This window comes from Carcharhinus amblyrhynchos, chromosome 14 (genome assembly GCF_965287045.1).
Source record: "Carcharhinus amblyrhynchos chromosome 14, sCarAmb.v2.hapA, whole genome shotgun sequence".
NCBI classification, from domain to species: domain Eukaryota; kingdom Metazoa; phylum Chordata; class Chondrichthyes; order Carcharhiniformes; family Carcharhinidae; genus Carcharhinus; species Carcharhinus amblyrhynchos.
Window position 1 is genome coordinate 7,416,053 of NC_137337.1, and position 22,521 is coordinate 7,438,573.

General features: G+C 42.9%; 1 protein-coding gene across 5 annotated transcripts in view; it reads left to right on the forward strand.

The window, feature by feature from the left end:
- cep128 (centrosomal protein 128) overlaps positions 1 to 22,521 on the forward strand; it is a 299,878-nt gene that overhangs the window by 252,990 nt on the left and 24,367 nt on the right. For 3 of the 5 annotated variants that reach the window (XM_080202221.1, XM_080202226.1, XM_080202223.1), the window contains 3 exons: positions 5,671 to 5,732; positions 8,220 to 8,243; positions 14,134 to 14,211. In XM_080202221.1, coding sequence (XP_080058347.1) covers positions 5,671 to 5,732; positions 8,220 to 8,243; positions 14,134 to 14,211 — 164 coding nt within the window. The remainder of the gene's footprint in view (positions 1 to 5,670; positions 5,733 to 8,219; positions 8,244 to 14,133; positions 14,212 to 22,521) is intronic. The other 2 variants (XM_080202224.1, XM_080202225.1) reach the window with 2 other exon arrangements.

Genomic DNA, 22,521 nt, shown 5'->3' on the forward strand with positions numbered 1-22,521 from the left:
TGGAAAAATAAGTTTGAAAGTAATGTTGTACATCCCAGCACTAACACTGAGCATTGGTAACCACAATACTTTGTTAAGTGGGGGTTCCAAGTGCTCCTGAAGGATGTATGCAAATTCTGGGATACTGTGTGCTGCAGTGTTCACACTTGATGGTGGTCATAGAGTCATACAGCTCAGAAAAGGTCCTTCGGCCCATCGAGTCTGCACTGACAAGTTTAGTTTAAAGGTTGTTATTTATTTGTTACAAGTCAGCATACATTAACAAGTTACTGTGAAAAGCCCCTAGTCGCCACGCTCTGGTGGCACCTGTTCAGGTACACTGAGGGAGAATTTAGCATGGCCAATGCGCCTAACCAGCACATCTTTCGGACTGTGGGAGGAAACTGGGGGACCCAGAGGAAACCCATGCAGACACGGGGAGAATGTGCAGTCTCCACACACACAGCGACCCGAGGCTGGAGTTGAACCTGGGTCCCTGCGCTTAGAGGCAGCAGTGCTAACCACTGTGCCGCCATGCTGTGCATAACTACCAGCAAAGGTGCTCTAATCCCTTTTTCCTGCACTTATCCCATATCTTCGAATGTTATGATATTTCAAGTGTTCATCCAAATATTTCTCAAAGGTTGTAATGTTTCTGGCCAACCCAGGCAGTGCATTCCAGATTCCAGTGTCCCTGACAGTCAGCCTGTCACATGAGACACAGTGTCGGAGCAGCAATCTGAGTGTGCCATGAAATCCTACTGACTTCCAAATTTGAGATGCTTATTATAACTTGAAAAGTATCTGTTGGTATCAGGGATGTGACAGTGTTGCGTATAATATGGCCCATATGATATTCATCTATGAGGAATTTAAATTTGTCTGGTTAACAATGATGGGCACAAGTTACACACAAAAATGGGGCTTTACAGAGCAAAGCGATGGGTTTTGTGTTATGCTAAAAATACTGGCTAACAGATAACTTTGATTGCTGAGATTCAGGCTAACCCAGAAGATCAGGGGAAGGACTGAGAGATTAAGAGTGTAATAGGCCCTGCTGGGAGATTACCTTGTTCAGTAGGCTGTAAAAGTAAGCCTCACAGGATGACAATCGAAAGATTTCCTTTGCTGTGCGAAAGTGAGTGCATGTGGTAATGGGATTTTAGGCAAAACTGTATCCTTTGACTTAAGCTCCATAATGAATTTTAAATGATACCAGAACTGCGAGGCTAAAACTATCATGAAATGCAGAATCGGCTGAAGATATTTTCTCCAGAAAAGAAAAGCCTAAGAGGGGGACTGAGTGACCTAAAAGTAGTCTTTAAAATTACTGGGGTACATCTAGAGGAGATGTTTTCACTTATGGGTAAGTCCATAACTAGTAGCCATAAATATAAAATAATCACTAATAGTACTAATAAGGAATTAAGGGCTGCCAAATTTGCCTCTCAGCACCAGGGACCCGGATTTGATTCCTGGCTTGGATCACTCTGTGTGTGGAGTTTGCACGTTCTCCCCGAGTCTATGTGGGTTTCTTCTGGGTGCTCCAGTTTCCTCCCATACTCCATAGATGTGTGGGTTAAGCAGATTGGCCATCGTAAATTGCCCCTTAGTATCAGTGGACTAGCCAAGGTAAATAGGGCCTGGGTGAGATTGTAGTCGGTGTGGACTTGATGGGCCGAATGGCCTTCTTCTGCACTGTAGGATTCAATGAACTTAGGAGAAACCTCTTTCGCTAGGAAATTGTTAGAAAGTGGAACTCACTAACACATGGACTGTTCGGGTGAATACCATTGATGTATTAAAGAGGCAAGTGTATGCGAGAGAGATGAATAGAAGGGTATGCAGATAGTTTGAGATGAAGTAAAGTGGGAGAGGGTTCGTGTGAAGTGTAATCACAGCTTGAATTTAGTTGTTTTATGAGGAAAAGTTGGACAGGTTAGACTTGTATTAACTGGAGTTTAGAAGAGTAAGAGGCGACTTGATTGAAACCTTTAAAATCCTGAGGAGTATTGACAGGATTGATGTAGCGAGGATGTTTTCTCTTCGGAGGGAATATAAGGAGTGGCTCATTTAAGACAGCGATGAGTAGAAATATTTTCTGAGGTGTTATGATTCTTTGGAACCCTCTCCCTCAAAAGAAGGTGGATTTTTTAAGGCAGAGCCAGATAGATTCTTGATAGACAAGGGGGTGAAAGGTTATTGGGAATAGGCAGGAATGTGGGGTTTATATTCAAATCAAATCAGCCTCTGACTCAGAGGTCAGCATGCTAGCAACAGATGATGGTTGGTTGACCTAGAGAGGCACACTAGTGTTATCGTGATTGTTATGCTACTGATTTAGTGCCCTGCTGGTGCTGCTGGATTCTAACATGTAGGACCCGTGTAGTAGGCAACAACTCCAAAGTAAGACCTGCATTAGTTGATAGCAAGAAAAAAGTAGTCTTCTGTGGCTGCAGCCTCAGTGAACCTGGTAATCAACTTCGGTGATATTGCTGATTGTCGGAAGACCGGCACATCAGAAACCAGTGGCAATATGCCAGCTTTAAATCAGTAGGTGCGTGCATGTTGTGCACAGGTTTGTGAATGTGTGTACAGACATTTCAATTCTGCATTGTCAAAGGTATTAACTTTTGTGCAAGATACTAAACTGATGTCTTATCTGCCTGAATGCAAAAACCCCCTTGGTGCCATTCAATGTTTTCCCTGTGTCCTGGTCAACATACTGTGAAGGTACTAGATCAGAAACCCCAAGGTATCTTATGAAGCCAGTCAAGAGCCTAACAATTTTCTATTTTAGCATTAGTGTGAAGAAAAGAGGTTTCACTCCAGGCATGATTCTACTGATAAACTGAGAAGCTTTTATCAAAACAAACTTTATTTAAAAACACAATTTAACTATACAAATGAATTAGCTTAACATTGAACAATTGAACAATACTTAAACATGACTATATACAATTCTTAGCTGCTAACCTATCTCTGAGTTCCAATCAAGCAATGTTTCTCTTATCAACTCAAGCCTCTCTTTAAAATTAGTTAGCAAAACATATATAAGTAGATTGCTTGTCTTAGGTTAACAGTCCGGGAGCTTTCAATTCACCTCTGGAGAGAGAGGGAGACATTGCTTTCTTCAGGCAGAATCTGAAACTCTATCTTTCCTGCAAGCTTAGCTCTTCCCATTAACCACATGATTACCTCTGTCAATCAACCTAATCAAAACTCTACTCTGAAAACCCAGGGGAAACCTAAGTAAACACAAATGCATTAGCTCTGGTTAAGCAAACCTTCCAGGTCTAAAATGAGCACTTACCTTATTCTTCCAAATACTACGTTAAAGGTTTTCCTAGACAAACTGTAAAGTTTTAAAACAGAGCTGAATGTTAAACATACCTCTTACACGATGTGTGATATAAATGTATTTCTTAAAGGCACCACAATACGCCCTTCAATCTTCAGCATCAATAACTGATTAATTGCTCATCCCTTACTTTACCTTTGGATGCTGTGCTTGCCTGTATAAACACTGACTGTAGTTCAAAAGCAATTTATCGGTTAGGCAGCACTTTGAAGTGTAATGAAGACTTGATAAGCTGCTTTATAAATTAAAGCTCCTTTTTCATACATTGGGAGCAGTTCAGAGAAGGTTCCACTAAGCTGATCCCTAGGATGAAGTGGTTTGTCTTTTCAGGAAAGTTTTAGCAGGTTGGGCCAATCTTGCCTGGGAGGCATGCCTTATGAAGTTAGGTTGAGGGAGCTGGGACTCTTTTCCCTGGAGAGACGAAGGTTGAGAGGCGACCTGATAGAAGTTTACAAAATGTTGAGAGGAATAGATAGGGTGGACTCTCAGAGGCTATTTCCCCGGGTTGAAATGGTTGCTATGAGAGGACACAGATTTAAGGTGCAGGGAGGGAAGTTCAGAAGTGATGTTAGGGGTAAGTTTTTCACTCAGAGGGTGGTGAGTGAATGGAATCGACTGCCGTCAGTGGTGGTGGAGGCGAACTCGCTGGGGTCTTTTAAAAGACTTCTGGATGAGTATATGGGGTTTAATGAGATTGAGGGTTATAGATAGGTCTGTAGGTTGGTAGGTGTTGATGTGATCGGCGCAACTCATGGGCCGAAGGGCCTGTTTGTGCTGTAGTGTTCTATGTTCTATGTTCATTGGAGTTCAGAAGAATAAGCAGTGACCTTTTTGAAACATCTAAGTGGCCATCTAGTGATCACTTAAAGGCTTCATTCCATCCCTGCTGGTATCTTATTAACCATCGGGGATTCAGCCATGTGAGAAGCCTGATATCTTTAGTTACGTGGACTGGGGTTGGTCAAGGGGTCAGGGAGGGGGAACCTCCTTGTGAGCCCCCGGGGCCATTGGAGCCACCTGCCTTCCCAAGGTTACCTTCTCTTTAACTCTCCGGTGATCTCCTGAACTTCCTTCCCTCCCTCATCCCCATTCAATCTGTCAGTGTGACCCCCAGACATTTAATTGTCAGTCCGGGCTCCTCAGCATTGGAGATTGCGTGTAGTTCCATCAATGGCTACCCATTGGTGCCGCTGAGGCTACAGAGATGCCGATTAGCTGGCAGCTCTCTAAATCAAGACTTCCTCCTCAGAAAGGGTTGACGGTCTCACCTTAAGGCAGTTAATGATGCTGTCAGTTTAAATTGTTGTGGCCATTAGGATCATGGGTGTGCTTTCCCCGCAACCCAACCATTTAGCTGGGGGGAGTGATAGGGATAATGGTGATCTGTAAACATAGAAAGTACATGCAGGATTAGGCCGTTTGGCCCTTTGAGCCTGCACCACCATTCAATTTGATCATGGTTGATGATGCACTTTCAGAATCTCACTCCCACTTCCGCTCCATACCCTTGATTCCTTTAGCCACAAGGGCCACATCCAGCTCCCTCTTGAACATATCTAATGAACTAGCCCCAACAGAGAATTCCACAGGCTCTCAACGGTCTAGAAGTTCTTCTTCACCTCAGTCCTGAATGGTTTACCCCTTATTCTTAGACTGTGACCCCTAATTCTGCACTTCCCCAACAACGGGAACATTCTTTCCGCATCTAGCCTGTCCAGTTCCATCAGGATTTTATGTTTCTCTGAATCCCCTCTGATTCTTCTAAATTCCAGTGAGTACAAGCCCAGTTGATCCAGTCTCTCTTCATATGTCAGTCCTGCCATTCCAGGAATCAGCCTGGTGAACCTCCGCTGGACTCCCTCAGTAGCAAGAATGTTCTTTCTCAGGCTAGGAAACCAATGCTGCACACAATACTCAAGCTATGGCCTCACCAAGGCCCAGTATAACTGCAGCAAGTCATCCTTACTTCCATGCTCAAATCCTCCTGCTATGAAGGCCAGTATACCATCAGCTTTCCTCACCACCTGCTCTACCTGAATGCAAACCTTCAGCTACTATTCCACAATGACACCCAGCTCATGTTGAACTTTTCCTTTTTCTAAACTGCCACCATTCAGATAATAGTTTTCCTTCCTGCGGTTGCCACCAAAAGTGGATAACGTCACATTTATAAATTAAAACCCAATTCTTGGCATCAGTTAGGATATGGATCGATGAGCTCAAATATAACAGTTACTTAAGTCATGACAGATTTGCTCTAAGTGAGAATAAAGGGTTGTATCCCCTTGATATTCCGAATTAATTTTGGTTTGTTTATTCTTTTTTAACAGAATTACTGCAGAAAATGTGTCAGAAGGATGAAGAGATGAGAGCTTTGCAGGTACGATATGACGTGAGTATAACCTTTTCTTGGAAATCAGGAAGCAACATTTTGTATAAGTGGGAAGTTGGTGTGGTATGGGGTTGCACAAAACATGTCTGTTGCGCGATGTATTCTTCCACCATCTCTGGGGAGCTGCTTTTCATGTTACAGATCAGTGTGGACCATTTCAGTAACAGCAGCAAAACTGCTTTTTACTGTCATTGCTCTTGCTCTCAAGTGGTGGCGGAGGGGCAAACATCTTGAAGGTAACAGTGTTTAATTTAAATCAAAGGTAATGCAAATATTCCATTTCAATGCTTTTTCTTCTAACTTTGTACGTACTCAACTGCAACCTAAGCAGCCGAAAAATACCCTCCCGAGGAAGTCCACTAGAAAGGCACCTTAAACACCCGCTGTCTTCACCACCGGTGCACTGTGGCAGCAGTGTGTATCATCTACAGATGAACTGTACTAACTTGCCAAGGCTCCTTGACACTGCACTTCCCAAACCCACGACCCCGACTGCCTAGAAGGACAAGGGCAGCAGATGCCTGCAAACACCACCACCTGCAAGTTTCCCTCCAAATCTCACACTATGTCAACTTTCACTATATCAACTTTTCAACTATATCAACCTTCCTTTACTGTTGCTGGGTCAAAACCTTGGAACTCCCTCCCTAAAACAGCACCTTGGGTTACCTGCACCGTATATACTGCACTGACTCATCACTACATTCTCAAAGGGAATTGGGGATGGTTAATAAAAGCTGATCTTGCTAGCGATGCCAACATCCCATCAACAAATGAAAAAACGGAAGAAGTTATCACTGAAAGGAAAGTCAGGAATCATTTCTCCATAAACTGTGTAAATGTGATCAAAATATCACTAGGTCCCTGATTTTTCTAAGTCATTTAATATACATATAGAAATCCATCCTTGATTTACTCCTATGTTCCTTGGACCATGGTGAAAATTTTATGCCAATGTCTAAATGCTTCTTTAATATTATGAAGCTTCCACCATCCTTTCAGGCAGAGAGTTCCAGACCCCCACCATCCCCTGGGTGACCCCTCACATCCCCTCTAAACTTAGTAACCGCTTACTTTAAATCTATGCCTCCTGTTCATTGATCGCTGCACCAAGGGGAAAAGTTTTTTCCTCTCTATTCTGTCTCTGACCCTCAATTTCATACATCTCAATCATGTCCCCCTCCCCCTCAGTCTCCTCTGCACTTAGGAAACTAACCTCAGTCTATCCACTCTCCCTTCATAACTAAAACTTTCCAGCCCAGGCAACATCCTGGTAAATCTCCTCTTCACCTGTTCCAGTGCTATCACACCCCCCTCCTATAATATGGATTCCAGATCTGCACACAGTATTCTAGCTGTAGCCTAGCCAATCATAGAATCCCTACAGTACAGTAGGAGGCCATTTGGCCCATCAAGTTTGCACCGATCAGAATTCCACCCAGGCCCTATCCCTATGTATTTACCCTCGCTAGATCCCTGTCACTAAGGTGCAAAATAGCACGGTCAATCCATCTAACCCGCACATTTTTGGAGTGTGGGAGGAAATTGGAGTACCCGGAGGAAATCCATGCAGAAATGGGGGAGAACATGCAAACTCCACACAGACAGTGACCTGAGGCCAGAATTGAACCCAGGTCCCTGGCGCTGTGAGGCAGCAATATTAACCACTGTGCCACACTGCTGCCCCAAAAGTGTGGCACAGTGGCACAGTGGTTAGCACTGCAAATCCCAAACAACCAAAGGTGTTGCAGCTCCACCAATGGTCTGGTGTTTTCTTTTTCTTTAACAAATAGAATGAAAATGTAGCTGTTTGTTAGCCTTAACCTCCATTGATTCTGTTCAGGCTTTGCAGCTTTCCAGGCTGTGCTAGAATGGGCTCTGATCTGAAGTTGATATTCTAAAATACTTTCCTTCCCATCCCTTACCAACCGGATAGTGGCCCAGTTTGAAGGTATAGGCTGAGGGAGCCATACTCATTGGTATAACTCCTTATCTGTAATTTAAAATATAAATCAATGGAAATATCTCTCTCTTACTCGTTACAGTGCATTTACATTTTATGCACCCCAAATTGTCTGTTAATGTCTACTTCTAACAATTTCAGTTAGAGATTTGAGTTGAACTGTAAGTTCTACCTGACAAAGCTGTTCCGTACTTTTCTGAAACGCTTCTGCACTATGCTTTTTTTCACGTGTCATGTTGTTTGGCCTTGTTCTCTGTCATAGATACTCTACCAGAGTTGGTGCAGATTCAATGGGCTGAATGGCCTTCCTCTGGAGGGATTCTATGATTTTATGATAACCCCAGTATATATGAAAGATTTAACTTGTGTTTTCTCGTTTAAAGATGTTGACAGAACTGCAGTGAATTTCCACTGTGCTTGTTTTAATTTGAGTTGTAAAGGTCTGTCTGATGGATCAGTGTTAGTGCCTGACAGTTATTGAAGAGTTTGTAGGTTGATTTGCATTTTTGTTTTGTTTCATGCAGGATCGGATTGCGGACTTGGAAAGTGTGAGTAATTCTTTGTGGAAACTCTTTGTGTTGTGTACACATAGCTTTTATTTTAGTGTACCACTGTTTTGAATTGACTGTCATGTACAATTACCCTCAATAGAGTCAGTCATGTAATTTAACACCATTCATACACCATCTGACTGTAGAAGGGCAGTGCAACTATTTGAAGACCAGCAATGCTGGCAGGTGCATTGGAACAGTGTCTTTTATGATAAGCAGAAGTGGGAGCTTGGAACTCAAGCCAGTATTGTATGAAACTCTTCTCTGCCATATCGTGGAATCTTATGGCACAGATAAAGACTACTCAGCCCATTATTTCTGTGCTGGCTCTTTGCACGAGCTATTCACTTATTTCCACTGTTCCCCACGGTCCTGCAACTTACCTTTTTAAAGTATTTATATCCATTCCTTTTTGAAAGTTACCATTCAGTCTCTTTTCACCATTCATTCCAGCCGGGCATTCCAGATCATCACAACACACTGAAGAGAAACAAAATCTCATTCTTCCATCTGCCTGTTTTTATTTTTGCCAATTGCCTTAAATGTTCTCTTTACTGAGTGGAATGTGAACTGAAATGGAATCTATTCAAACATCTCATAATTCTAAATTAGTGATCACAGCCGCAAAGTACATGTGAACAATGGCATTAAATTATTTAGTTCAACTGTTTCTGATACAAAGTTAATCACTGCAGTGGGCAAAGGGCTAGTCTAGGTGTGTAGTTAATGCAGATTGTTGAAAAACAGTGGGTGATAGTCCAGTAATTTTTAAGAGTAACTTGCTTCAGTTTGGCACCAAATGGAATTTTCAATACACTGCTAAGAAACATGCTATCTCAAACCATCAGTCTAACTCGGAAGAAAATATAATGCCGTAAGTCTCTTATTTGCAATGCTTCAGTCCCCAGGGAGATGGCATCTGCTGTGGACCCGTTGCAGCAATAGGCGAACGGTAGTGGATCCACGCAGTCGGGAGGCTGGACTTGATTTGTACCATCACTAATCTTTCGAAGCACTTCATAATGATGGATGTCAGAGGCACTTGGTTTTCCTTTGATACCTGGATGATGATCGTCTTCTTGAAGCAGATAGGGACCTCAGATTATTGCAAAGAGAGGTTGAAGATGTCTGCGAATACCCCTGCCAGCTGATCCATGCAGGATCTGAGTCCTCACCCGGGTACCCCTTACGGGTACCCGGGTAAACTGCTTTCTGTGGGTTGACCTTCGAAAAAGCTACTCTTGCATCTACAGTGGTGACCCCAGATACAGATTCATCCAGTGCTTCCAAGGCGAAGGGCATGCTCTCACTGACCTCTTGCTCCAAACGGGCGGAGAATGCGGGGAGGTGTACGTTGGAGTCGATGATTTTACATGCCTTCATCTTCTTCACGGCGAGAACATGCAAGCTCCACACACACACACTGACCCGAGCCAGGAATTGAACTTGAGTCCTTGGCACTATGAGGCAGTAGTGCTAACCACGGTGCCACTGTGCCGCCCAAACGGGGTGATTGTTGAAGTAAGCTTTTAATTTTGGAATAGGAATCCTGTGCCTTCCTCATTTGCACTCCAGTACAGTGTTACAATTGCCTGGCTTATTTGATTGATGGAGGTCAAAAAAAGACTTGTATTGTTTTACTGAGGAGATGGTGGAAGGTATTTATGCTTGGAGGCAATGACACAGTAAATAGTCTCGCCTGATGAAGGAGCAGTGCTCTGAAAACTCGTGCTACCAAATAAACCTGTTGGACTATAACCTGGTGTTGTGAGACTACTTACTGTGCCTACCCCAGTCCAATGCTGGCATCTCCATATCATGGAGACAATGACAGCAGTCTTTGAGTTTACAAGGAGTTAACCCTGAGTTCTCAAAAGTCGCAGTAAGGTGCTGTAGGTATCAGGTTGTAAAGAGTTGTGCTGTAAAATGTCCATTTATTACTGGGATGAAAGGCAGTTGGGATCAAGAATAGCTGATTAGCATTTTTACCTGGATGCAAGGCAATTTCACATTGCCACGGGGAAGAAGGCAGAGGAAGCCACTTTTGAGATCAGGTTACAGGCTTTCCTACAAATAAATGAGTATCACTGACAGACACCAGTTCTGTGGGGTCAGCCAAAAGAAGAGGCTGCTTGACTTTGCGTGCTACCACAGCCAGATGTGGAAGGGACACAGTCTCTAGTTAAAGCGACGCATCCTGAAACCATCTATGAACTTTGACGTGGCTGGCAGGAGGACGGAGAATCATCGAAGCAGGCTTTAGTGCTGGTGGGAAGTGACGGTCACTTGAAGTCACTACTGTGTGAAGTTGCTTATGGGAACCCATTAGCTGCTGGGAGCAAAGCTGAACTGATTGCTAAAAGGAGTTGGAATCAGTGGAGAGTGAGATGGGCGATGAATATAAAAGATCTTCTCTGTAGTTAAAAGTATGAACTGCCTACAAAAAGAAAACCATGTTCAGTCAATAGTATTTTTCGAGTTTTTGTTCAGTAAAAGTTTTAAGAATGTGAAATCTTGTGTCAGTCTCTCAGCTACTAACTGGAAGTTTTAAATCCCTGTGAAAGTTACCGGTCTTCACAGGGGATTGTAACAACAGTTTCTCTAAGTTATTCTGTCCTTTCAGCAAACAAACATTCACATTTTTAAAAACCTGTTCTCGCTGCAGTTGCTCCTTTTTGTGCCACAGTACAAAATGACTAGCATTGTCACACATATCTTACCTTAAGTTTCATGGTGTCTCTATTAAATGTACCTTGTGCCATGTTGATTGAACTTTGATGCAATAATGAGGACGGATATGATCACCACAGCAGTTCATGCTTGGACCTGAGCCTTTCAGACAGGTTGGTTTAATTCATTCTGGTCTTTGTAATCTCGAAGTAATTGTAAAGATTATCTAGATGTAATAAATATAAATTTAGCTTGAAAAGCTTATTAACTTACTGTGCAAACAAGATGACACTAGTCCTTTCCTTGGGTGTGGTATGTATCTTTTCATCGTCTTTTTGTGTGTCATCAGTTTTCTTGGCAAAACAGGTCTTCTTTTGATGTTGATGTATATCCAAGTTTTGAGTTGTATGTTTTCCTTGCAAACAACTTTTGAAAACCTGCGGGTTGATTGGTGAAGGTCTTATTTCAATGTCATTATACCATGCAAATTATATCTGCTACAGTGGCCTTTTTCTTTCCCTGCACACTGAGACACCATTGGTGCTTATGGAATGACGTGGCATTACTCTGAATTTTGCACCAGATTGCATTCTGAGCATACACCAGGGAGCATGAAAGGAAGCCCTCTAATGTGCTGTCTATAAATTATAAAACTCCCCTAACGAAACGGGGAAATTATGTGGAGATGCCGGCGTTGGACTGGGGTGGGCACAGTAAGAAGTTTCACAACACCAGGTTAAAGTCCATGTTTATTTGGAATCATGAGCTTTTGGAGCACTGCTCCTTCCTCAGGTGAGCGGAGCCACTCACCACTCGTTCACTCACCTGTTGAAGGAGCAGCGCTCCAAAAGCTCGTGATACCAAATAAACCTGTTGGACTTTAACCTGGTGTTGTGAGACTTCTTACTGAAAAGGGAAAATGCGGGAAATACGCATTGACAAGTTGATGATGTTGATTCTGTTGAAGAGTCCAACGTGAAACATTAACTGGCTGAGCGTTCTCTCCACAGGTGCTGTCTGACCCACTGAGTGGTTCTGACATTTTCTGGTTTTGTTCCACATTTCCTGCTTTTTGTGCAGAGGTCTGTAAATGCCTTCTGCAACTAGTTGCTGAAACGATACAGTGCAGGGAGCCAGTTAACGTAAATAGATACATGAGGTTTTTAACTGAGTGTTACATACATAGTTATATAAGGCTACCTTGTATTTACAGCACAGTAGGTCCATGCCAGTACTTATTCTCCATATGACCTTCCTTCCACTTCTTTTCACCAGATCTCATCAGTATAATTTCTACGCCTTTCTTCCCTGTTTATTAGCTTCCCCTCAAATGCAGCGGTGTGTGCCTTTCACCGCAATTGTTGCTTGTGGTAGCGAGTTCCGTATTTGAACGACTCTTTGGGTAAAGAACTTTCTCCTGAATTTCTTTCAGAATTATTAATGACCACCTTATCGCAATGCCCTCTCATTCTGGTCTCACAGGCAAATAGAGACATCAATATTTACCTTGTCAAACCAGTTCATAACGCAAAAAGCCTCTCTCATTTCACCGCTCAATCTTAACCTTTCTGGAGAAAACAGCCCCAGCCTTATCCGATAGTCTGTTCTGGTGCCATTTTAGTAAGTATTTTCTACATTTGTTCCAGTGCGTGTATATCCATTTTTGTATTAGACACGCCAGAACTGTTAGCAGTATTTTAAGAGTAGTCTATCCAAAGTTCTGTGCAGGTTTAACATAATGCTTTTCAGTTCTATCTCTCGAGAGATGAACCTTAGTGCTTTGTTTGCTTTTTTAGTTTTTTTATGGCCTTATTAACCTGGTTTTATATTCTCATCAGAGTACTGAGAGCTGGCACACTTTCCGTTTCAGGAACTCTGTCAGGATCGAGCAAGGTCAGGTACGGCACGATTAGTTCCATAGTAAAGCTTTCCTCCTGTGCCCCAGCAATAGCAGCTTTTATATATCATAGATCTGGAAGTCCAGTTTGTATTTAGACATGGCATGTTTACGAGCTATAAGTCCAGTATCTGTGTAGACCAGCAATAATATTAATCCTAGCAATTACAGGTGCGCAATTCTTCTAATTCAATGGCAAAATGTGTCACGCTATCAGCAGCAAATGATGTTGCAGTGACCTTCAAGAGATTCAGTTTGCAGCCATTTTGTAATGTTCTGCAGTTGTGATGTGATATGGTTGAGTTGTGAACCATAGAATCCCCACATTGCAGAAGGAGGCCATTCAGTCATGGCACGCTGATTCTGGAAATGCGTGATACAGATCGAAAAGGCCTGAGATTTGATCCCCAGTGTGTGCACAAGCATAATTAACCAGGGTGTAGGAATATAATGGTGCACTTCAGTTTTTTTGAATTGGTGAGAGGCAAATAAGTTAAGTGCCTGTTCCGGGTAGATAGATTTCTGATAGACAAGGGAATTAAGGGTTATGGGGAGAAAGCGGGAAGGTGGAACTGATCCACTTCAGATCAGCCATAATCTAATTGAATGGCAGGGCAGGCTCGAAGGGCTAGATGGCCTACTCCTGCTCCTATTTCTTATGTTCTTATGTTCTTTCTGCTATTCAGTAAACCTGGTCTGGAAATGGGAAGCATAAGGATAGGATTTGTGGGGGATGGGGTTGCAGGGGTGGTGAAGTGTCTGATTGAGCATTGAATGTTTCCCTGGTACTCCCAGCCTAGGTTCATTTCTAAGGTTTGGTTATCCTTGCCAAGATACCAGAATATGGCACCTTTAACCCACACGAACCAACACATCCTGGAAAGATGGGAGTTAAAGTGGAATGACTGTTGTATAACTGCCATGTAATCTCAGTGGCCTTTTGCATCCTGTTCCCTTCCATCTCTCTCCCTGCCAACCCTGACTTCTCAACACAGAAAAGTGGCACAAAACAAGAGGTTTATTTATGAAAATATGAGGATATTTTTACCAGTTAGAATGCTTGTGGAAGGTTTAGAGATCACCTCCAGCATCAACAAAAGAACCATGCGTTGTTATGAAGGAGAACACTGAGTCGTGTGTTTAGTTACTAATGAGAAAGTTGACTTGTGTTCTATTATTAGGGAGAATTTTGACCTTGTGTGCCGTTAATGAGAAAATTGACCTGCTTCTGGTGTTAAACCAGACTCATGTTGGTTTTGGTGCTTTGATTGAAACAGAATGAGAATATAAACATGTTTGAACTTTGTTTTTTAAATTTAGAGCACCCGGATGGCTTTGGACCATCTTGAATCGGTGCCAGAGAGGCTGAGTATCCTAGACGGCATCCGGGACCTGGAGGTAAAGACATTTTAACAGTTGTTTTAATGGCCCATTTTCATAACACAAAATGTGGAAGCATTGAGTTGAAAATTGATGATGTTTTATGGTGCAGTTATAAAGCTTAGAGCAATAAATCTCTCATAGTGAAACTTCGAGGTGGATTTTGAAAGTATTTGGAACTCATTTATCTCTAGGAGCAGTCTCTTTGGATACAAAAAATGTATTAAAACCATGAGGTCAAGAATGTTGTGCTATGTACTAGCTCAATACCTGGTGTTGCTAGTCAAGATAAAGTATTGGTTTATGGAGGACAACTCAATCTTGATCAGCTGATTGTAAATTTGCTAAAATATTATGTTCTTTCATTAGTTCTTCCTGTTAATGGGAATGGCTGCAGTTGGCGCATTTAGAATTGTGTAGTATGGATCAACAGAGAAGTAAATTATAACCGTGAATAAAAATAGAAAATCTCAGAAATACATGGAAACAAATCAACTGCTGAAAAAGAAAAAGTTGGATTGCTGTTTCAGGTGAAGACCCTTTCCCAGAATTGGAAGACGATTAGAAGTTAAAAACAGAAAATCCTGGGGCTACGCAGCAGATCAGGCATCGTCTTTGGAGAGAAACCGGTTTCTCAAATCGATGACTTTTCATCGGAACTGACAAAAGATGGAAAGTTAATAGATTTTGAGGAAGTTCTCCCTTTCCAAGGTGATCAGGAAGCTAAACAGGACAATGAACCTGCCAGGGCATACAACACTGCTTTAGTTGACAGTACATTCCAGAAACTTGTATTCAGTTCCATTTGAACCCACTTGAACCACTCTCTTTGGCTGTTCCATTATAACATCTTTTGTTATTTAATCTCCCTACCCTCTACCCTATCACAGATCTTCTCCTTGCCCCCTTCTCCCCATGTCCCCTAATTGTAAAGTTCTTATATTTCTATCTATCTTCAGTTCTGATGAAAGATCCTCAACCAGAAATGTTAAGAGATGATTCTCCCAAAAAAATTCTAAGCGTCAAATTAGCATAAAGACTGGAGTAAATCCTGCTAGATTTTTCATCGGGAGTTTGAAAATGGGTCTCCCACCCTCTGTGCACTGCAGAGTGCACTAGCATGAATCACATGGAAAAATCAGGGTGTGGGGCCTATTCCTGCTGAGAGGCCAGCAGCATAGCGCCGAGAGGGCCGCTGCACATATGCCGATCTCTCAGCACCGAGATGGGTGCATGCACAGTGGCACCACACTGCAGGCCTCCTAATCACTGGCTTCCCTCTGCTCCCAATCTGTAAGCAGAGTGGCAGTGGGACCCCGCCCCCACCAATCACTCCCAGAGGCCCCACACCCTTGGCACTGCCCGGTGGGCAGTGTCACGTTGCCCCTGGGCCGTGCCAAGGAGGTGTGGCAAACATTGCCAAGGTGGCAATGCCCAGGGGGCACCCCCCCCCTTACCCATGACCCTCTGGGGGACCTCAATTATCCTCCCCCCTCCTCTCCTGCAGAGTCGGGCTGCCAGCTCCCTGCAAGTGGGGTGCTACAGTAAACCCTGCTGGAGTGAATCACTCCTGGCTTGCGGGGGGAGCCAGCGAGTCTGGAGATTTCAGCCGTGGGCCCGCTAACGATATTTAAAGCAGATTTAAATGAAGATTTACATTATTTATGCAGCTCTGTGTCAATTTTTGATGCAGAGCTGATGGCACCAGAAATCAGGCTGCTGGAGGCCGTGGTGCCAAAGTGAGGGGAGCTTGTGAAACTTGAGTCTCCCAACCCACTGCACTGCAGCGGGCTGTGTGAGTTGCCTCCGTTAAGTCTGTTTCTTTCCACAGATGTGTTTGATATGCTGAGTTTTCCTGGCATTTACTGTTCTTATTTCAGATTTCCAGTATTTGCAGTATTTTGCTTTTGTAGAACTGAATAACAGGTGTGTTATATGACTGGCAGTTGATGTGATACTGCCTACCTTGTGTCCCTGCCCATTTGCAGTTTCACATTCTGTATGAACGTCCACTGGGACAGGACATTGAAATTCTTTGTACCAGGTTAGTATTTTATCTCGCAATATAAGGAGAATATTGAACAGAAGCTTGGGCTCTCCTTATGTTCATTCCTTCTCACCACAGTGGTTAGCGCTGCTGCCTCACAGCACATTCTCCCTGTGTCTGTGTGTATTTCCTCTGAGTGCTCCAGTTTCCTCCCACAGTCCAAAGATTAATTGGAATAGCCATGCTAAATTGGCCCTTACTTTCCCAAGATGTGTAGGTTAGATGGATTAATTGTGGTAAATATGTAGGGTTACAGGGATAAGGTGGGGGAGAGGGCCTGGGTTAAGATTCTCTGTCAAAGAGTTGGTGCAGACTCTTGGGTCGAATAGCGTCTTCTGCACTGAAGGATTCTATGATTCTTTTCCATCTCTTGTGAAAACCCTGATTCTTAGGATAGAGTTCCGTGGTGGAGGAAGCCCTCTGATTCCTTGTCTAGGTAATGCCTTAAAGTGTGCCACTGTAGCATGCGGCTTCATTTCTTGCCTCTTGTATCTTGCGCTGTAACATCATTGGTGTCCAGGAAGAATGGTGTAGCCTTTGCTGGCTTCTCATTAATATTTTCCTGTGGATGATCCATGTGCCAGGACTGGTGGCCGTGCAGAGACAACCACATGGGTGAAGATGGTTTTACTTTGAACTCGGAGTTGATGTGCAGCGCAGGAACACAGAGCTGTCAGCACAATCCTACATGCTCATTGCACTCGTTGAGAGGGAAACTCTTTCTCGAGTACCACAAGTACCTGTCTTTCATTGTTTGTTCAGTCTGCCTACATTACAGTTACTGCACTCCAGAGTAATTGATTGCATGTGAAGTGCTTTGAGAGATTTCTGAAAGGTTCAAGGCATGATATAGCACCATTTTTTTTTCCAAGCATATTGCAGCGTTGAAGGATAATTCAGTTGGTGATAGAAAAGCTGATGGATATTCTGATGGTTTGTATTGATTCCAATTTACTATTCTAACTCGTGCCTTTATTTCTGCTGCATGAAAATGCAGAATCTCAACCTGGGGTGGGATTTTTCCCGGCTGGTGGAAGGGGGGTTCTGGGAAAATGGTGAAAATACCGTCAGACCGGACTTCTTTCTGCCTCCCTTTTGCTTTCCTAGGAGAAAATTGGCAGTGTAGTCAGGATCTTCTGTGGTTGAGAGCAGATAGTTGAGGCAATTAAAACAGGCACATGGGTCAAACCCTGTATTGACAACTCAGTGAGTTAGCGAGGGCAGTTTTTTAAAATTAAACTCGCGTGCATTGTGGACCGAATCTGCCTTTGGGCAGAGCACTTGAGAACAAGAACATCCTTCAAAGAGCAATTCTGCTTCAGTATGCTTTGAATTAAATGTTAGTTTTTGTGTCAGATTTTTCTCCCTTTGAGTGTAATTTTTATTAAACAAATGAACAAACCCAGCAACACTTTACATTCCCTTCAACTTCAAATATACTGGGTATTGGCCTCCCTGGCACTGCCCACGGGGCAACGTGACACTGCCTACCGGACAGTGCCAAGGCGGCGGGGCCTTGGAGGGTGATCATTGGGGGTGGGGATGAGGGTCCCAGTGCCGCTTTGCATACAAATCGGGAGTACAGGGCGGAGGCCAGCAATCCGGGCTGGGTAATGTTTTGGTAGAGTAGTGGGATGGGGAAGGGAGCAGAGAATGCAGCAAAACTGAAACATTGCGAGGGTGAGGGGGAAACTCACCATGTCTGAAGTGAATAGCTTTAACAAGGGAATGGATTGCCAGAATGACCGACTCTCCAACAATTTGGTTTTCTCAAATGTCAAGCCGACACTTAAATTTGGCAAGATGGACAATTGCCATCCGTAAGTGTTGTTGATGGATGTTTCCATTTCCTCGGGAAGTTTTAAAGGTCAGTCTTCTCATTGATGGTATTGGGGGACTAGCTATTATAATTTCTGTACATACTCATCCATTTATTTCACTACTGCTATAATGGTTTCTCAGAAGAAGTTTTGGGATCCATCATATGGTCCACAAAGTTACTGCTGTTTGCCATCGAATGATGCATTTAGTATTAAATGCAAGATGCCACCAGAAAAGTGTTCCACTAAAACAGTCTTTATTTTGAATGAAGAATTGCAACAACCAAAAATATAGCCAAGATAAATCTCAGTCATCAGCTTTCCTGTAATGCAATAATGGATGAAATGTAGGCAGTACGCTTTGACCTATTAGAGGACTAGTAGCAGTTTAGTGCTGTTTAAAATGGAAAAGGTTACAACTCTTATTACTTTTATGAGACAGGTTCCCCTTAGAATTCACCCCTGGAGCTTTCAGTAATAACCCATTTTGTTGCATTCCCTTGGTTGCTTCATTTCAATTTTTCCCTTTAACTTGTGTGTGAACTTGTGTTCGTCAGGTTCTATAAAATCAAACTGTGCCCTACCAGTAGAACACATTTGCATTTCTTTGGCTGGCAGTACTTAGATCAGGTGTGGCGCAACCTTCCACAAAGGAAAAGCTCCCATGACCCCACCCCACCAATGTGCCACGCATAACCTCCTGAAACCTTCTAAGTATAAGTTTGCTTTTGCATGTGGAGTGTCTGCGGTGAGGTTGTCAGTCTACTTACTTTGATGCTGTGGGCTGACGAAGGCTGATAACTGGAGCGATGTGGTCCCGATACATTCACTTCATATTCCTCAGCCAACATTGTGAAAACTTGCAGCTCTTTAATCTGGTTCCATTTCAACTCCTTGCCATGAAACTGTGCAATGTCTTAGAATAATTGCCACCATTCGAAACCACCGGGTCTTACAAGTGGGTGCAGAGCAACGTTGATTCTCTTAGAATGGAAACTATTCAACCAAACTGCTACCTTTGACCCTTAAACCTGCAACCTCCATTTGGTTAGCTTGGTTAGTTGTTGGTGATGGTGAACTTATTTCTTTCTGCCAACGGTCCACACGTGAATCAGAATGTTTCTTTGCCATTCTGAGACCCACCCTTAACTTGTCATGCTTGTTTCTGATATATTTTACAGGCACATCAGCCTTACCCCCTCTTCCAGTCCAGGATCCTCCAACAGGTTGGGTGCTTACGCAGAGTGCGTCAGTCTCCCACTTTGCTGAGGTACACATTGCAGCAGACTTGGTCTTCATTTAATTACCTGAGGGAAGCAACTGAAGCTAATGAGATAAATAACTGTCATTCCTTCTTGACCTAAGTTACTTAATTATTAACTAAGGTAATTAACTACCTTAACTAATCAGGTAGTTAATTTGGGTTGACTCATTTCCATGATAAGCACATTCTTTTCCTTTGCATCAGGTGCATTTCTCTTCTGTGGAAGATTGGAATCTAACTGTACATTGGTACAGGCATCAATCCTCCTCATGGATGCTATGACATTATAAACAGGAGATTTGCCCTTTCTGTGGGTAAGATGGACTGCATGTTCCATGAAAATCCAGAGATTAGTGATTTGGACTACATGAGCAAAGTGTCAGATCAGACTTGATCTTGTAATGTGTGACATCCACGACACGGGGGAGAGAAGAAGTTGTTATTAATAAAATTTTCAAACCATCATGTCGACCTGCTATGCCTTGAAAATTGTGATGATGGTTTATCACTTTTGGAAACATGTTCATGTTCATTAAAACCTCTTTGCTGACCTGAAAATGCCACATCTCTGGAAAATGTTCTTTACACAATTGAGAATCTGCTCTGTTTAATTGGTTGTCACATTCCTTCTATTTTTGTAGGAAATGTCTTTTATTGAAAACTTACTTTCTTTAGAAGATGGCTAGGCTGTGTCTTTTTGTTTACAAAAATGTTGGCCAATCAGCGACACCCATATCCCACGAATGAAAAAGAATAAAAAAGTATTCCTTTAACTCAAGAATCCTATTAGACTAATACCAGGAATGGGCAGCTTGCCTATTACCTTAGTGATTACCTGTAATTGCAGCCTTCTGTTTGGGTATTTATGCAAATGCTTTCCAGCAATCTAATCTTTAGCTGACCAGTGCAGCTCTGGGTCTCCCCATTTATTCTGAGTAAATTTGCACTGCTGCAGTAGAAGATGCTTATTGAAACGTAGAAATCTAGAAGCTAGGAGCAGGAGGAGGACATTCGGCCCTTTGATCCTGCTCTGCCATTCGTCACGATCATGACTGATCATCCAACTCAGTAGCCTAATCCTGTTTTCTCCCCATAACCTTTGATCCTGTTTGCTCCATGTACTATATCCAGCCACCTGTTGAATACGTCCAATGTTTTGGCACCAACTACTTCCTGTGGTAATGAACTCCACAGGCTCACCACTCTTTGGGTGAAGAAATGTCTCTTCATCTCCATTCTAAATGGTCTATGCTTTATCCTCAAACTATGACCCTTGGTTCTGAACTCCCCCACCATCGGAAACATCCTCCCTGCATCTACCTTGTCTAGTCCTGTTGGAATTTTATAAATCTCCATGAGATCCCCTCTCATTTGTCTGAACTCCAGTGAAAACAATCCCAATCTAGTCGATCTCTCCTCATACAATAGTCCCGCCATCCTGGAATCAGCCTATTTTGATAAAAATGTGGGTGGAACTTGTCTTCATGATTCTGGGATATCTCTGTTCATTATTGGCATTAGCTGCAATCATAAGCCATCTGTTTGTTCCTTTTTCTCTCTCTTTCCTTTTAAGTAATTTTTCTTACTGTTAATGAATCAGGTGTGTCACCTCCAGCTAGTTGGATGAGTTGTCGGTGCAATAATATCTGTGAGGGCGATGAATATAAACCTTTAATTGCCCATAGCTATTGTTCTATCTGTGTGGAATTTCCTTTCTTTCTTTGGATGGTGATAGCTTACCAGAGCACCTGAATTTTAATATTTAGAATCCCTGTTGTGACTCGGCAGACACCACTGGATGTTGCACTGTGCTCGTGTGTATACCTCTGTCATTATAAAGGAAGCAAACTGCATCTCTTGAATACCTGGGATCCGTCATTTATGGGACTTGATGTTGATACTGCAACAGATGCATAATAAAAGGAAAAGCACAATGCTCAGAAATCAGGAGCAGGATTCTCCTGTGGGATCAGGAAAACCCGGTCTTGCACACTTCATTGCCATCCAAAATGCACATGCAAGCCATGTGTGACTTTGCCCAGGACTTCTTGTCATTTCACAGAGCGGTCGGATTCGCAGTGCATTTTTCGAGCCATGAGGTGCGTGAGGAGTTTGGGTGCGAGGCAGGACAATTAGAAGGCCTGTCTTGATTCTCTAGCACAACAGTCTGGCTCCCAACGTAACTTAAAGGTCCCCAAACCTCACTTCTCACTTCCCCACCAACCTCCATACCGTCCCATGCCCTCTCAGGCTATCTCAAGCCCCCACAGTTCGCCCATCTCCCCTGAATCCCCACTCACCCCCCCCACACCACTCCATGTTCCCTTAGATCCCACCATGGTGCAACTTGAATGCAATAAAAATCTGAAATTAAACGTCAATGATAACTATGAAACCATTGTAAGTTGTTGCAAAAGCCTTCAGGACTGATATCCTTCAGGGAAGGAAATCTGCCACCCTTATCTGGCCAGGTTTATGTGTGACTCCAGAGCCACAGCAATGTTGTCAACTCTTAACAGTCCTTGGAAATGGCCTAGTAAGCTATTCAGCTCAAGGGTAATTTGAGATGAGGAACAAATGTTGGTCTTGCCAACAATGCCCACATCCTAAGAATGAATTTTTAATAGAAAGCAGGTTTTCTGCTCTCAGCCCTCCATTAATGCTGTTCTGTCTTTCAGACGCTTGTACATGTGTGTCAAAGTCTTGTAAGATATTGCTCTGATTTTCACTCACCTTTTGCTCGATTCTCCCTCCCAATGGTGACTCACTGTGTGAAGAAATGTAAATTCCCGTTCTTTTCCCATCTGCTATTCTGCATTGATGTTCAAACAGACAGTGATGTGCAAAGTTGTGCTGTGGTTCATTGCCCTGTATAATTTGACATGTAGCTACTTGTTCTAAATTGCTCATAAATTCATAGTTTTTTTTGTCAGCAACACCAATTTCTACTGTTATATCTACTTCTGCTCAATTGAACATGCCCAACAGACAAAATAACGCAGTTTGCATTGAAGTTTACTGCAACCGATTTTAGACCATCACGATTGCACTTCTTTCCACAAGAGAACATTTTGCCCATTACCTGTAAGATTATTGAGATTTGTCATAGAATTGAAAGGCTGAGGTTTCCTGCTTTGACATTTACTGATAACACTCTTCGTCACACACAACCGTATTCATCAACACGGGAAGAACTA